Raw genomic sequence first — 16397 nt, 5'->3', positions numbered from 1 at the left:
TTGAAGTCCGGGAGGGGAGAGAACTGTGATCTGACGCTTTGATTGCCTCCCTTGCCTCTCGCCATGACAGCAGGCCCGGGGCTTGGCTGGGGGGGCCACGGCGATAAAGTCTGTTTGTGTCCGTGAAACGTCTTTAATTGAGTGAGAGGCGCGGTGGTCAATATTTCGCCAGCTTTTCAGTTATGCAGTCCGGGAGCTGGAAGCCGACAAGGGGAGTGACGACTTTGCGAGGGAGAGATGTTTGGCCAATTTTATGACCCGAGGGCAGTGCGCGTCTGGGTTGTCGCTGACGCTGCTGCTGCTGCTGTTGCCAATGTTGCTGCTGTATTTGCTTCTGATGTTGCTGCTGATGGTGCCACTACTGTTGCCAATTTTGCTGTTGTTGTTGCTGCTGTTGTATCGCTGTTGATATTGACGCTACTGGGGTTGCCAATGGTGTTGCTGTTGTTGTGGCTGCTACTGCCGCCAACTGTTGCTGATGTTATTGATGCTGATGTTGTTGCTACTGCTGCCAACTGTTGCTGATGTTGTTGATGCTGATGTTGTTGCTACTGCTGCCAACTGTTGCTGATGTTATTGATGCTGATGTTGTTGCTACTGCTGCCAACTGTTGCTGAAGTTGTTGATGCTGATGTTGTTGCTACTGCTGCCAACTGTTGCTGATGTTGTTGCTACCGCTGCTATTAATGCTACTGTTGTTGATGCTGATGTTGTTGATACTGCTGCCAATCATGTTGCTGCCGATGTTGATGATGCTGCTAATACTGATGCTGCTACTACTCCTGCATTTTATGTTCCGTTTGCTAATGACTGACGTTGTTGCTGCTGTTGCTCTAAAGTTTATGATTCATGTTGACTGCTGTGGCTGAAAACTTTGCTATTTTTGCTGATGGTGGAAGGGGGGTTAGCGGTAAAAGCTGTTTTTGTGAAATGTCTTTTAACTGAGTAAGGGGCGCGACGGTCAATATTCCTCAGACTTTTCAGTCATGCAGTCGACAGGAGCTGGAAGCCGACACAGGGGAATAGAAACTCTCTGAGAAGAGAGAGACTTTGGGTCATCTTAGGACCCCGGGGTTGTGCGAATCCGGGTTGTCACTGCTGCAGTTGCTGCTGCAGTTGCTGGAGATATTGCCGGTGTTGCCGGTGTAGCTGCTCAATGATGTTGTTATTGTTGATGTTGCTGCTCTCGCTGATGATGATGTTTTGATGCTGCTGCCGCTGATCTCCTGTTGGTTGTGTTTTCTTTGAACTTTGCCAAGCACATCACAAAATCAACACATGACCATAAATATTTCAGGCAAATAATTTGGAGACATAAACCTACAGTGTTCAACACATGACGATATTTGTGGCAAATAAATTGTATTCAAAATATTGTTATTCAATATAACAAACCAACTTGACAATACAAGAGATCTGGAGTCACCCAAAATTCGCAACACGTTTTAAGTATAATTTTAACAACCTAACAATAACATATTCCAGCTTTAGTGTCAATTTTTATTATCATATTGTTTAAAATCGAAACTTGACAAATCTCATCTGTGTTTGCTTTTAACATAATACAGACAACGATAAACTGTTTAGTTGAATTACAGATAATGCTGATATCTTCGCTGTTGAAGCTGACGTTTATCCTGCTCTTACTAACTGTTTTTGCTGATGTGACTGTAACCGAGTGCCGAAACACTACGATCACCTCGGGAAGCGAAGTGCAATCAAACAGGATTGAAAATGTTAGGGCTAATTTCTTAGCCCTATAAAAACTGTTATGCAAACCCGAAGGTTTCCATGAACATACAGACAATCGGAAACCACCAGACCCCATCACAAACAGAATCTCACAATCCACGGGTGTTGACTTTAAAGGCCAACAACTCTGGTGCAGAGTCTGCTGTGAAAGGAGCGGTAGCCTCCCCTGTCACATGACTACTGCTGATGATGTTGCTGACGCTGTTGCTGCTGCTTGCTGATATTTACCAGTTTGCCAATGTAACTTACACTCTGTATGTTGCTGTTGCTTTACTCCTGCTGATACAAAGGGGTCTGTTCCACCCAATCTAAGCCAAAAGTGTGTGCGTGCGTGTGTGTGTGTGTGTGTGTGTGTGTGTGTGTGTGTGTGTGTGTGTGAGAGAGTGTGTGAGTGTGTGTGCTTATGGGTGCGTGTGTGTGAGAGAGAGAGAGAGAGAGAGAGAGAGAGAGAGAGAGAGAGAGAGAGAGAGAGAGAGAGAGAGAGAGAGAGAGAGAGAGAGAGAGAGAGATGCTTATCATCGTGAATACCGACATATTACAGCCGAACACTCAACAAACAAACACGCAATCAAACAGTCACATCAATCTAACCTGAAGAAGAAAAAAACCCGTTATTACAAAATAATGTCAGGTGCCTGTGGAGCTATGGTGTCAATGGTATGCACAAGAAGAAATCAGATGTCACAAAGTGGAAAATTAACTGTCGGAGGCGAGGGAGACTTATTCACAATGCTTCTTTATCTGTCAAAGAAACCTTACCAGTGCCGATCGACCGCGCGCGCGTGAGGAGTTATCGGCCTTTGGGTTTTGGGGGTGATTCAAATCGAGACGCCTAGCTGAACCTTGTTTCCTGATGGCGTTCTTATATGAATATTAACATTATACTATGCATATCTGATAAACAAAAATAAGTAATTAGCGCTTTAAATGCACACGACATATGTAATAGAGTAAGTGAGAGTGATACGGAACCATTCTCCTGGCACCTGAGAGAATAACAAGCATTGAAAAGAACAAGCGACTTTCATCCTCATTTCATTTCATATTCATACAATACATAGCTAAGGAAACATGTTGGGAACGTATTTGACCTCAAGAAGGCCAAGGAACATTCGCTTTGCTGTAGTTTATTTTATTTATTTATTTTATGCAATGTATATCGCGCACATGTCTCAACCACGGATTCAAGGCGCAGGGATTTATTTATGCCGTGTAAGATGGAATTTTGTTACACAATATATCACGCATTCACATCGGCCAGCAAACCTCAAGCCTATTTGGGCGAGCATTCACCTTTCACGGCCTATTATTCCAAGTCACACGGCTATTTTGTGGACATTTTTATCTATGCCTATACAATTTTGCCAGGAAAGACCCTTTTAACGTGCACACCCCAATGTAGTGTACACGAAGGGACCTCGGTTTTTAATAAGAGTGTGTGGTCCAGCGTAGTTCTGCATCAGTACAGTCAAGTAATACAGTGTTTCAATTGGCAGTGGAACTGAAAGTTAGTTTCTATTATCAACTAGTTCTGTTTTGATGACAACAAAATTGAACACACTTATTTCTGCAAAAAAGCGCACAGGTCTATTTATCATAATGAATGACTCACATGCCCACAGTATATGTTATTTCAATTTTGAACATTTAGTGAAAGTGTTCTTCTCCTCACTTTGGCTTCATACCTGCAATACTGGTAGTGGTATGTTCAGTGTTGCTTGCAGTTGCATGTTATTGGTAGTTTAAATGTGTGCTCGCATTTCAAGTGTATGCCATTTAATTTTGCAATGCTCCTTATCTTGTTTCCTGTGTAGAGCTATTTTGAGGTTAATCAGCATAATTCAACCTTTGTCAGTTGTGTCAATACATGTCATATTTAAGCAAAATGATTTCAAAGTGTATGTTAATGTGTGTGTGTGTGTGTGTGTGTGTGTGTGTGTGTGTGTGTGTGTGTGTGTGTGTGTGTGTGTGTGTATATGTGTGTGTGTGTGTGTGGTGTGAAAACATGATAACAGAAAGACTATTGCTACTGCTCATGTGAGACATCTGAATCAGAATCAGATACAATACACCACAGTTTAATTAACACATTCTTGTTTAAACAATGCCTTCATCTTCAAATTCAAGATTCCATCTAGTGAAAACATAATAACAGAAAGACTATTGCCACTGCTCATGCGAGACACCTGAATCAGAATCAGATACAATACACCACAGTTTAATTAACATATTCTCTAAACAATGCCTTCAGTTCACTAGGCTGTGTTTATGCAGCGTCACAGCAAGAATCACATGATACCAGTGCAAACATTGACAAGCCCAGATGATACAGTGACTATTTTGTCCAGTGTTACCACTTCTTCAATCAATCAATCAATCAATATGAGGCTTATATCGCGCGTATTCCGTGGGTACAGTTCTAAGCGCAGGGATTTATTACACCCCCGGTATAGGGGTGTGTATAGGATTCGCTCCATGTGTTTGTTTGTTTGTTTGTTTGTGTTCGCATATAGATCTCAAGAATGAACGGACCGATCGTCACCAAACTTGGTGAACAGGTTCTATACATTCCTGAGACGGTCCTTACAAAAATTGGGACCAGTCAAACACACGGTTAGGGAGTTATTGGTGGATTAAGATTCTACAAGGACTTATAGAGGGAGATATTAATGGTCAAAGGGAAATAACCTTCTCAGTTGGTGGCAGTGAGAATGGTTATTTCCCTTTGACCAACGGGGGTGTTTTTCCTACCTCGGAGGAATTTCTTGTTTATTTTTATTTTATGCAATTTATATCGCGCACATATTCAAGGCGCAGGGATTTATTTATGCCGTGTGAGATGGAATTTTTTTACACAATACATCACGCATTCACATCGGCCAGCAGATCGCAGCCATTTCGGCGCATATCCTACTTTTCACGGCCTATTATTCCAAGTCACACAGGTATTTTGGTGGACATTTTTATCTATGCCTATACAATTTTGCCAGGAAAGACCCTTTTGTCAATCGTGGGATCTTTAACGTGCACACCCCAATGTAGTGTACACGATGTAGTGTACACTTCTTCCCCTTCCCTTGCAAACAAAAGATCAGTCGGAATATCAGAGTTCAGAATGTTGTACTTTCCACAAAGAATACCGATAACTCGCTCAACATGAATTCTCAGATTAGCTAGTTTGCGTGTTGACTATCTCATAAGCTGTAAGCTGACTCTTCCCTCTTGTAAAGGCAGGGATTTTCACTTGTGCACCTCTCATAGCCACTAGTTCATTAATGTCAAATCTCCTGTCGGCTAAAATTACATCATTTTGTACAATATTGTCTAGATACCTACTATTTGCAGTAATGTGCTTGTCACTTGAAAGCCCACCCCACCCTTTAGAAATAAAAGAAATATGGCCTTGAGGTGTAATTGATATTAGGTATTTAATTGTATTGTGCTTGTAGTTTGACCAGGTGAGTGCACTAGCATCAACACTGGAGGGTCTCTCAATGAATATTTCAAAACAGGGTCGAACTCGCAACCTCTCCCTTCCGAGGCAAGTGCGTTTACCACTCGGCCACCCAGTTTGGTTACCTCTACAATGATTTTCTCGGAAAAGAATCGGCGAGCGGTCTGCTTCCTCCGCTTTCCTGTCTCAGGAGTCCTGGCTTTAATTTCCGTCGTCATTATAGTTTATTTAATACTATCATCCTATTTCATCTATACGGGTCTTATTTTGCCCGTTTTGCGAATAGCCTCACATGTCACTGTTTTATTAACAAATCTCGATAAGCAAATGACAACAAAGTTTGCTGTGCTTGTAAACACCTTAGACAACATTTGTCATTTATGATTTTATCACATTTATTTGCCAAATATAGGAAAGCCTTCTGGTCTTTCACATATAAATGCTGATTGAAGAAATCTGACCAAAGAAGAAGAAAGAGAAAAACTAAGTAACTGCAGCACTAGCAGCAGCAGCAACAACATGAGCAACTGCAACAGCAAAATGGGTTACAGAACCAACAACAACAACAACAAAACCACCAACCACCCCCACCCCCACCACCACCACCAACAACAACAACAACAACAACAGCAACAAAAACAACAACAAAACCACCACCAACAACAACAAAACCACCACCAACAACAACAAAACCACCACCACCACCACCACCACCACCAACAACAACAACAACAACAACAACAACAACAACAACAACAACATCAACTCTCATTGCGCTCTCACAGGTACACTTTTCTGAACATACATGAACAACAATCACAACAACATCAATCATGTAACAACAACCACAGCAACAACAACAACAACAACAACAACAACAACAACAACAGAATTGACAAAGTTTGCGACACTTTTAAAAGAAAGAGCAATCAAGTATGTACCCACAGTGGTACTGCATGGTATTTTGCATGGCTGAAGGCAGGTATAACCCACAGTAGAATTCATCAAAAAATATGAAGCGCGGTTTTCACGGCAGTCACTAAAAATCTCACAAAGGCGATGACCCGGTTAACGTAACTCACCAAGAAGTTGCGACTAACTTTCGCACATTGATCGTGAGTAGGCCTATTGTCCAGGTTTAAAAATAATAATAATAATAATAAATAACTTTTCTATAGCGCGAGTCCCATCAATTGGCTCCAGGCGCTTTACAAATTCATTATAGAATAAACTAGCACAAATCAACAAGCATACAAAGCATACATTTAACTGAGACATAACACCAAGAACCCAAGCACTAAGCAAAACTTAGCGTACAATGTTAAAAGTACACACACACACACACACACACGCACACACACACACACACACACGCGCACGCACGCGCACACACAAAGATACCATTGACAAAGAGACCATAAAGCACATACAGGGTAGAGAGTTCCAAAACAGAATAGAGTTGTGGAGAGTCTACTCAGGCTAAGCAAAGGCTTTACGAAACAGGTATGTTTTGAGTTGGGTTTTGAAGGAGGAAAGGCTGCTGGAATCACGGATAGAACTTGGAAGCGAGTTCCAGACGGTCGGAATCTGGTACCTAAAGGTTCTTTCACCAAAGGTCTTGGTCCTGGTTTTGGGGATGCGAAGGAGTTTTTCAGAGGAGGATCTGAGAGAACGGGATGGCTCGTAGATACTGAGGGAATGGGACAAATAGGGGGGAAGTGATTTCTCAAAACAGCGGTACCCTAACAGAGCGAGCTTGTACTCGATTCTATACTTCATAGGAAGCCAGTGAAGGGTGGTAAGTAGGGGAGTGACATGGTCTTTCTTAGACTTCTGCAGAAGATGTTTACCGGTGACATACGGGGAGATGTATGTACACAAGTCACGTGCGACAAGGCAAGTAAGGGGTACGATGTGGCTCAATGTCATAATCCAACCAGTGTGCATCTCTCTCTCTCTCTCTCTCTTTCTCTCTCTCTCTCTCTCTCCCTTCTCTCTCTCTCGCTCTCTGTCTCTCTCTCTCTGTCTCTCCCTCTCTCTCTCTCTCTCTTTCCTTTTCAAATGTGTTAAAATGTGTGTGTGTGTGTGTGTGTGTGTGTGTGTGTGTGTCCGATGCTCCCCAGCATGTCGTAAGAGGCGACTACCGGATTCTGTTTCTTGTTTTTGTAAAGATTTTAGTAAAGCAGTATGTATTGTAAGAAATGTAAAGTCCTTTGTAGGCTGGAAACTTGCATTCTCCCAGTAAGGTAATATATTGTACTACGTTGCAAGCCCCTGGCGCAAATTTTTGATTAGTGCTTTTGTGAACAAGAAACAATTGACAAGTGGCTCTATCCCATCTCCCCCCTTTCCCCGTCGCGATATAACCTTCGTGGTTGAAAACGACGTTAAACACCAAATAAAGAAAGAAAGATGTGTGTGTGTGTGTGTGTGTGTGTGTGTTTGAGTGTGTGTGTGTGTGTGTGTGTTTGACTGTGTGTGTGTGTGTGTACTTTCTCTCTCTCTCTCCCCCCCTCTCTCTCTCTCTCTCTCTCTCTCTCTCTCTCTCTCAGTGTTTACTGAAGAGTTTACCCAGGCATTACTCAGCACATTTCAAACCTCCCAACTCAAGTACGTTCCACTGTGACAATCAATGCACAGCAGCCCGGTCAGTGATTCCGTAGACAGGATCTCCGATAGCGCAGCGGATATACATACCGTTGCAGCAGCGCTAACTTGAGACTAAGCGGTGAGAGCTGACGCCAGAATCACTCAAATTCCCGATCGCCGAAGAGGCATCACTCAGCACATTTCAACATATGCGTCAGTCAAAAAAAGAAAACGAAACAAGAAAAACGGGTAAATACGGCCTGGTTGGTTGGTCTGGTGGTCAAATCGTACAGTTTCGATTCTTTATTTTGTGCATTCTCTAACGCCAATAGAACCTGGACATAACAATACACGGATCATACACGAGAATGGTTTCTGAGAGAGTGCCACCCAGTCTATGGCGACCACAGACAGACAGACACACACACACACACACACACACACACAGAGACAGACACTCTCTTTTATTTATATGTATGTATAGATTTAAAGCCCGGCTTCGCCCGGGAGTAAGCGGAGCCCTGTAGCAATTTAAGACGCTCGCTATCCCATTATCATTAGCTTTACCTCCTTTGTTTGGATACCAAAAAAAGTTATCTCCCTTACCTTCTAGAAATTTCCGGAATTTTTCTTTCTTCATTTCTTCCCCTCATAGGAGCAATAGCGAGTCTCTAATATCACTGGCATGATGTGCTTGCTACAGGTGAACAGTAGACACTGAACTGGTCTTGCACCATATTGTATTCAATAAATGGGAGGTCCATAATCTGAAAAAGGAAACAATGAATCAAGAAACTAAAACCCAGGTGCACATCTGCGGCACCTAGGGAGTGTACGTGCACACTATCTTGTTCCTGCCTCTTGCCATCTCAGAGGTATGGCGACCACAGACAAAAAATAGTTATCTCCCTTACCTTCTAGAAATTTCCGGAACTGTCCAGTTAATTTTTCATTCTTCATTTCTTCCCCTCATAGGAGCAATAGCGAGTCTCTAATATCACTGGCATGATGTGCTTGCTACAGGTGAACAGTAGGCACTGAACTGGTCTTGCACCATATAGGCTGTATTCAATAAATGGGAGGTCCATAATCTGAGAAAGGAAACAATGAATCAAGAAACTAAAACCCAGGTGCACATCTGCGGCACCTAGGGAGTGTACGTGCACACTATCTTGTTCCTGCCTCTTACCATCTCAGAGGTATGGCGACCACAGACAGACACACACACACACACACACACACAGAGACAGACAGACACTCTCTTTTATTTATATGTATAGATAGATGTATAGATGTATGATTATTTTTGCCGTCAACCTGACTTACCTCCCTTGCACTATTATAGTCTGTATTCATTAATGAGGAGGGTCATTATCGGAGGAAGGAAACAATGAATTAAGAAACTAAAACCCAGGTGCACATCTGCGGATCCTAGGGAGTGTGCATGCATGCACACTATCTTGTTCCTGCCTCTTGCCATCTCTGAGGTATGGCGACCACAGACAGACACACACACACACACACACACACACACACACACACACACACACACACACACACACACACACACACACACACACACACACACACACACACAGACACTCTCTTTTATTTATGTATAGATAGATGTATAGATAGATGTATAGATAGATGTATGATTATTTTTGCCGTCAACCTTTTTTGCTCTTATAATGTTTTCATGTTCTGTTTTGTATTCATGTTAGTTAGCAAGGACAGATTGTAAGACTAGGCAACGCCTAAAATCTCCATCCTTCTGTAATAAAGTTTAATCAATCAATCAATCAATCTCTCTATCTCTCTCTCCGTCTCCTCTCCGTCTCCTCTCCCTCTCTCTCTCTCTCTCTCTCTCTCTCTCTCTCTCCAGTCTCTCTCTGTCTTTGAGAATCTCTCTCCAGGCCTGTCTGTGTGTCGTGTGTACGTGTCTGTCTCTCAGTCTCTCTTTCTCTCAATATATGTCTCTCTCCCTCCACCTCTCTCTCTTTTACATGACATTATAGATTTCATTTTCGTCTCAGTTTAGGACCATATAATACGTTTGACACTATCAAAACTATCATAACTGATCAAATACAAGACTATGCTGAAAGGGCGCCTCCGTCTCTCTCTCTCTCTCTCTCTCTCTCTCTCTCTCTTAGCTCTCTGTGTTTACATTGGTTTCGTCAGCACGCGCGCGCACGAGCGAGAGCAAAAGCTAGCCGAGACAGATGCATGCACGCGACTGGAGCCGAAACTCAGAGCAGCGTAGCAGACGATCGCCGCTGTAGCGATGAGAAATGGAGAGAATCGTTGTTCGTAACTTCCCTACTTTCCGACTGTCTCTCTCCCTTCTTTCGTTTTCCAGCGCGCCAGTTCTAAACTGCTGTTTGAAATTTTGAACGGAAGCGAAAGTGTGCCAGTGGTTTCTTCGACTGTGATGTGACGCTGTGAGGCGATTGTTGTTCTGCGGGTCTGTGGTGTCGTCTGCTTCGCCGCTCGTCTTACGCCGAATTGAAATTGCCACGCCCGTTGGTGCCAGACGAAGTGTCAGATTTCTGCGAAACGGTCGGGGGCGGATGGATGTGGGGTCAAATGAGTGTCTGTGACCCGTTATGGAAGTCTCGGAACTCCTGGTGAGTTTGTTTTACATTCACTTGTTAGGCATGTTATGAGTATCAATTAGGACCCTTATAAAAATGCTCCTTTTCGATGACAAAGTCGTTAGGTCGGTTGTTTTTGTGTCGTTGGTTTTTTTATTTTTTGTTTTGGGGGATGGGGGGGGGGGGGGGGGTGGGGAGGAGGGGGCTGTTAAGGCGGAAATGATCAGTCGTGCGAGCTGTGTCCTCCAGTGGATGTCGGAGAAGCCGGAGTAACTATCCTTGTAAAGTCTGCAAAATCGAGTTTTGACGACGGTATTCAATATTGTTTTTAAAGGATTAAAACAAATTCGAGGGTCGGGAGAAAAAAAAGTCGGTCAGCGAACTTGAAGTCCACGCACACAAACAAACTATTAGTAATTTGCAAGACAACGATTTCATTAACGATGTATACGCTGATAAATTATGTTACTTTTCAGTTGCATTGACAATGCATTACATGGATAACTTGAAGCAACAACCCAGTATGTATAATTATCACGAAAGTCAGATTAATTTATTTAACTGGTTCAAACATGTATTTCAGTCAAGCTGAGGTTTAGAATGAAACCAATTCGTTGATTGGTCAGAGAGCGTAAACTCATGAAAAAATGCCAGTCAAGTTCAGTTTTTGATGCATGAACACTACCCACAGAACCCGTTGAGCACCTGCTGGTCAGTGTTGCGCATTAATACACATTCAACTTGTCTCTGCCTGCCAACAGTGCCAATAGACCCTATCGGTATTCCAAGTTCTCGCAAACTTCAAAGCATTACAAAGCATGTTGTACGACTATCTCGCGAGAACTGCGAAGGCCAAAGATCGTAATCAAAAAGCAAGAAAGGTAAGTTGTTGGAACGTTTGTTATTAACAAAACAATACGTTACAGTCACAAATATATTGACCCAACCGATATCATGATATGTGCTCCAAAGATCGTAGTTGTCGCGACTTTCCAAGCATAACAAAGAGCATGTCTCGCAGATATTTCGCGAGAGCTGCTCAGATGCCGAAAATGTCTGTAAGGCAACTGAGTAGCAAAGAACAGGCAAAAACATCGGGGGGATTACCGTAAATGACGCTCATGCATGATGACAAAATTCTTTGCTTTTCTAGGAGACAAACACAATGTTCGCGTGTTTATTTTTCATCGGTCACACAAAAAGAATAATAATTGCATGCGCATGGATAAAGAAGCAGCCGATTGTTTTATACGATAGTGATACGGAAACACATTTCTTGAGACTTGATCCTTGCAGTTAAGTCAACTGATGTAGTAGAAGTAGTGAACAGAACAAAAACCTTTCGCACTTGTTGCGTTTGCATGATTCGCGAAAGTGTGCGGGAAAGTGTTCGGTGACAGATTGAGTTACAACAACATTGAAAGGTTTCCAGTTGAAACTTCTCGGTAATGAACGGGGGTTATGTTGACGCCCTCTTGAAGCCTAATTGAAGCCCTTCGTCGCTTCGCTCTGTCGGGCTTCACTTTAATTTAGCCTTTAGTCGGGCGTCAATCCGGCTCCGACCACAACCTCCAAGTTTCAAATTGAAGCCTATCAGTTTGTAATGACAAATTATGCGTTTCGCCTATCAAGAGAATATTTTGACAGAGCAGTTCAAAACCAAACTTGATACTTCAAGGCATAAAACAAAAGGCGTAAGATTCTCTTTGGACAATACAAACAATATATTCATGGAAATGTTTACATTAACTGCTCTTTAAAAAAATAGCTTCGATATTAATAAATAAAGAATGCAAATCGTTCGACATACTTAAACCCATCAGTCACCCTGTTCACATGCAATACCTTTCATAAGACACACAATTCGTTGAGTAGTTTATCCTTGTGTCAGCCTTCAATTCAACTTTTGAATATTATGTATATATCTATATATATAGCACATCGTGTCAGGCGCTGATATGATACAGGAAGTACAACTTCCGTTGCAAGTGGACGACGCGCGCTATGCATATATATGAAAGTTTACTCGATTCCTATAAACAGTAAACAAAAGTGTGGTTTGGGTAACCCGACCTAAGCTATTTTTACCGCCAACCGTAAAAACTGATTTGTTTGCCTTCATTTTCTTACCGACACCTGTGTCAAATTGAGAAATTATTTCAGACAAAAGGTGTCTCTGTGCACAGGAAACAGACAGCATATCAACAGGGCTTTTCCCTGATGGACCAAGTCCGTGGGACAGAAGAATCATCAACCGCAGGAAGCAGACAATTTTAATATATCACACAATACACAGTTTCTCCTTTATCGGCCTTCCCCCATTCAAAGTTACGTCGAACCTTTCAACAAGAATCGTTTTACCATCACGTCTTAATTATTTGCAACTAGACCCTTAACTTCACTGTCTTGGTCTGGTGTCCTTCCTGCCCCGCACACTATCCTATAATATTCTCTAGTCCCTTCTTCTTCTTCTGCGTTCGATGGAAGATAATTGTACGGCCATATTATCGTGGAAGCGTAGACAGCCGATTTTCTCCCCACGCCAAGTTGGCTGCTGTCTTCCGTCTTCGGTGGTTGAGGTTCTTACTCAGGGTTGCCTCCTCCCCAAGAGTAGCTGCCTTGCTGGGCTGTCGAGTCCACTCTACCCGGGTTTGTTGTCGAAGTTTTCCTTCTCGTAGCCTTTGCCTTTCCCAAGGCGCACACAAGGCAGTGCGGGTTTTGAAATCGGAGTTGTCCTTCTCCTAGATGAGCGACCATCCAAGGTTGACGAGCCCCATCTGCCCGAAGCAGCTGGTTTTAAGGCGCCAGGGACCCGCCTGCATCCCTTCTCCTGTTAGTCGAAGACAGGGCCCGCCACGTGAAGGCCAGGAGCTGGATTTGACTGTCAGAGGTGTTTGGAGACACGAAGCCATATGGAGCATTTCTTGGGAAGTAGGCGCTTATCTCTACTTCCACCCCGGCATAACAGTCCTTGGGCCCCACTAGTCCCTAATAGACGAAGTAGCTGTGGGACATAAAGCACCATGTTACTACTAGGAAGCAGACAGGCAGCTAGCTGAGAAAGCAAACCGGCTTTTGATTGTGTGTATGTGTCCGTGTAGAAGGGTACTCTTATATATGTGACCCTCCACCACGGAATGAGTCGCATGTCACCGTTGCATGATTTTCATAGTTTTACAGTTTTCTAAAGAGTTTTGTATGCTCTATCCAGTGGTAAAACCCATTTTAGAAAAGAGCGAACACTTTTCGAGTTATAAGCCTGTGCACAAGGTGACCCTCACACTAGCTGTTACCAGACACCCCCCGGACTTACTATAGCGCAGAACCGCGTAAGGTGACATGCGACTCACTCCGTGGTGGAGGGTCACATATGACATATATATATAATTGTTTTCACTGGAAGGAATTTATCTTTAAGAAGCCAGCCTACACAAAAATACAAGCCTTTTAACCGGATCCGTTTTCGTTTTTTTCACCGTTTGTGCAGACCGTTGTATAAAGTAAAAGGATTTACAATAGTTTTCCAGGGTAATACGATTACTTTCAATGACGAAACAATATATATGCAATTTAAGAACGACAGCAACAGAAAACGATTGTTTGTTGTTGGCAAGTCGTTTATTTTTTGCTGAGAATAAGATTATTACATTCTTTTTAACAAGTGCTCTGTTGAGTATTATTGTTCTTTCCTGTTCTCATAACACGAGGTGTTTTACTAAGGCCAAACAAAAGTATATGTTGGTTTAAGGTGACATGACCTTTGTTGGGAGGTCGTTTTTTGGTTTGTTTTTTAGTCTCGGTACGGTTCGCAAAATGTGCCAGAGTTGTTTTCTGTGTGCGTTTTTTTTAGAAATGAAAAAAAAAAAGTGTTAGGGTCGGCGGGAAAAAAATAGGTTCGGTCAGGTTAACCTAAACCAAAAAATATTTTTGTTTGGCCTAAATGCGGCTTGAAACAAAAATGAAACATGAGTGTTACTTTGAAAATTATTGTGCGCTTTTTTGGAATTAAAAAAAAAATGTCTGACCGTGTCTGTGATTGATGTAATGTTTTACCACTCGACTGCGGACTGTCCGCAAGCAGGCAACCACGTATTTTGCGTTGCTTAATAATAACAAGAAAAATGTTCATTCAAAATGAACAGCGTCGATGCAATGTCCACCAAAGATTTATTTTGGGAAGTGTTAAAAGGTTAGGGTCAAAAGTCAACGAATTGCATGTTGTGCTGGATATATAAATTGTTTATTTCAGTCAATGCTTGCTATGAATTTATCAAACAGCCACAAGAAAAAACAAGTCGCGTAAGGCGAAATTACTACATTTAGTCAAGCTGTGGAACTCACAGAATCCCGCAGTGGGGCACTGCGGTTATGAAATTAAAGGCCCCTCCTGTTTTTGGAACCGCAGGAGCTTTCTAGTTTGCTGTTAGGTAGATTTTTGGTTCCTCTTTCCTGTCATGCTCTCTTTTTCTTCATGAATTCTTTTCTTTTTTCTGCCTTCTTGCTCATTCACCTGTATTTTTTCCAAAAATCTCTTCTCTTGCCGCTTGTCTCGCGATTCATGTATAGTTTAATCTGTTAGTGTTCTGATGTAAGTCCAGCAGTAGATAGGTTAAGCCTATTTTAACATACTGGAAACTGGTAATCTTCCAGTAGGTATTAATTTAGTTTTACTAAAGCCTGCTGGGACACAAGTAATGGGTTAGTGCATTTGTAAACAGGAATCGCTTGACAAGTGGCCCCCTTCATCCCCCCCTTCCTCGTCCTGATATGGCTCTGCGTAGTCGGCTGGACGTTAAGCAATAAATAAACAAACAAACAAACTCACAGAATGAAACTGAACGTAGTCCGCCACTAGTGCAAAAGGCAGTGAAAGTGACGAGCCTGTTTGGCGCGGTAACGGTTGCGCTGTGCTTCATAGCACGCTTTACTGTACCTCTCTTCGTTTTAACTTTCTGAGCGTGTTTTTAATCCAAACATATCATATCTATATGTTTTTGGAATCAGGAACCGACAAGGAATAAGATGAAATAGTTTTTAAAACGATTTCGGAAATTTAATTTTGATCATAATTTTTATATTTTTAATTTTCAGAGCTTGTTTTTAATCCAAATATAACATATTTATATGTTTTTGGAATCAGAAAAGGATGAAGAATAAGATGAACGTAAATTTGGATCGTTTTATAATTTATTTATTTTTTTACAATTTTCAGATTTTTAATGACCAAAGTCATTAATTAATTTTTAAGCCACCAAACTGAAATGCAATACGGAAGTCCGGCCTTCGTCGAAGATTGCTTTGCCAAAATTTCAATCAATTTGATTGAAAAATGAGGGTGTGACAGTGCAGCCTCAACTTGTACAAAAAAGCCGGATATGACGTCATAAAAGACGTTTATAAAAAAAAAAAACCCAAAAAAAACGTCCTGGAATATCATTCCCAGGAAGTCTCATGTCAAATTTCATAAAGATCGGTCCAGTAGTTTAGTCTGAATCGTTCTACACACACACACACACAGACACACACACACACACACACACACACACACATACACACACACACACACACACACACATACACCAAGACCCTCGTCTCGATTCCCCCCTCTATGTTAAGACATTTAGTAAAAACTTTTTAATTAAAAAATAGAGCTTGTTTGAAACAGGCAGAAAGGAAGAGTTGATATTGCAATATCTGTACGTGGGAATGTGGTGAAAAAGAGTGCTAAAAGTAGTAAGTCGGCCTCAGATCCATTTCAAATATTTATTGCAGAAAAACAAAATACAAATTAAAAACAAAACCACAGAACCATTACCAGGTGTCATAGGAATGTTTGAAAACAATAGTTTTAATTTTACACTGTAAATACAGGAATCAGAATTAAACACCTCAAATTGGCACATGCATAATGAATCACCTGGAATTGCAACAGGGAGATACTGAAGTAATTGGAAACAAACACTTGAAATTGACAGAGAAACAATTGAAAATATATTACTGACATG

General features: G+C 41.9%; 1 protein-coding gene across 1 annotated transcript in view; it reads left to right on the top strand.

Moving 5' to 3' along the window:
* The first annotated feature begins 10069 nt into the window (after positions 1 to 10069).
* LOC138948776 (carboxyl-terminal PDZ ligand of neuronal nitric oxide synthase protein-like) overlaps positions 10070 to 16397 on the top strand; it is a 296420-nt gene continuing 290092 nt past the window's right edge. Inside the window, exon 1 of the mRNA XM_070320388.1 lies at positions 10070 to 10425. Coding sequence (XP_070176489.1) covers positions 10405 to 10425 — 21 coding nt within the window. The 5' untranslated portion in view covers positions 10070 to 10404. The remainder of the gene's footprint in view (positions 10426 to 16397) is intronic.

Source organism: Littorina saxatilis, linkage group LG15 (assembly GCF_037325665.1).
Source record: "Littorina saxatilis isolate snail1 linkage group LG15, US_GU_Lsax_2.0, whole genome shotgun sequence".
In the NCBI taxonomy this organism is placed as follows: domain Eukaryota; kingdom Metazoa; phylum Mollusca; class Gastropoda; order Littorinimorpha; family Littorinidae; genus Littorina; species Littorina saxatilis.
Note: the sequence above shows the minus strand (reverse complement) of the source record. Positions and strands in the feature narration are given on the sequence as shown.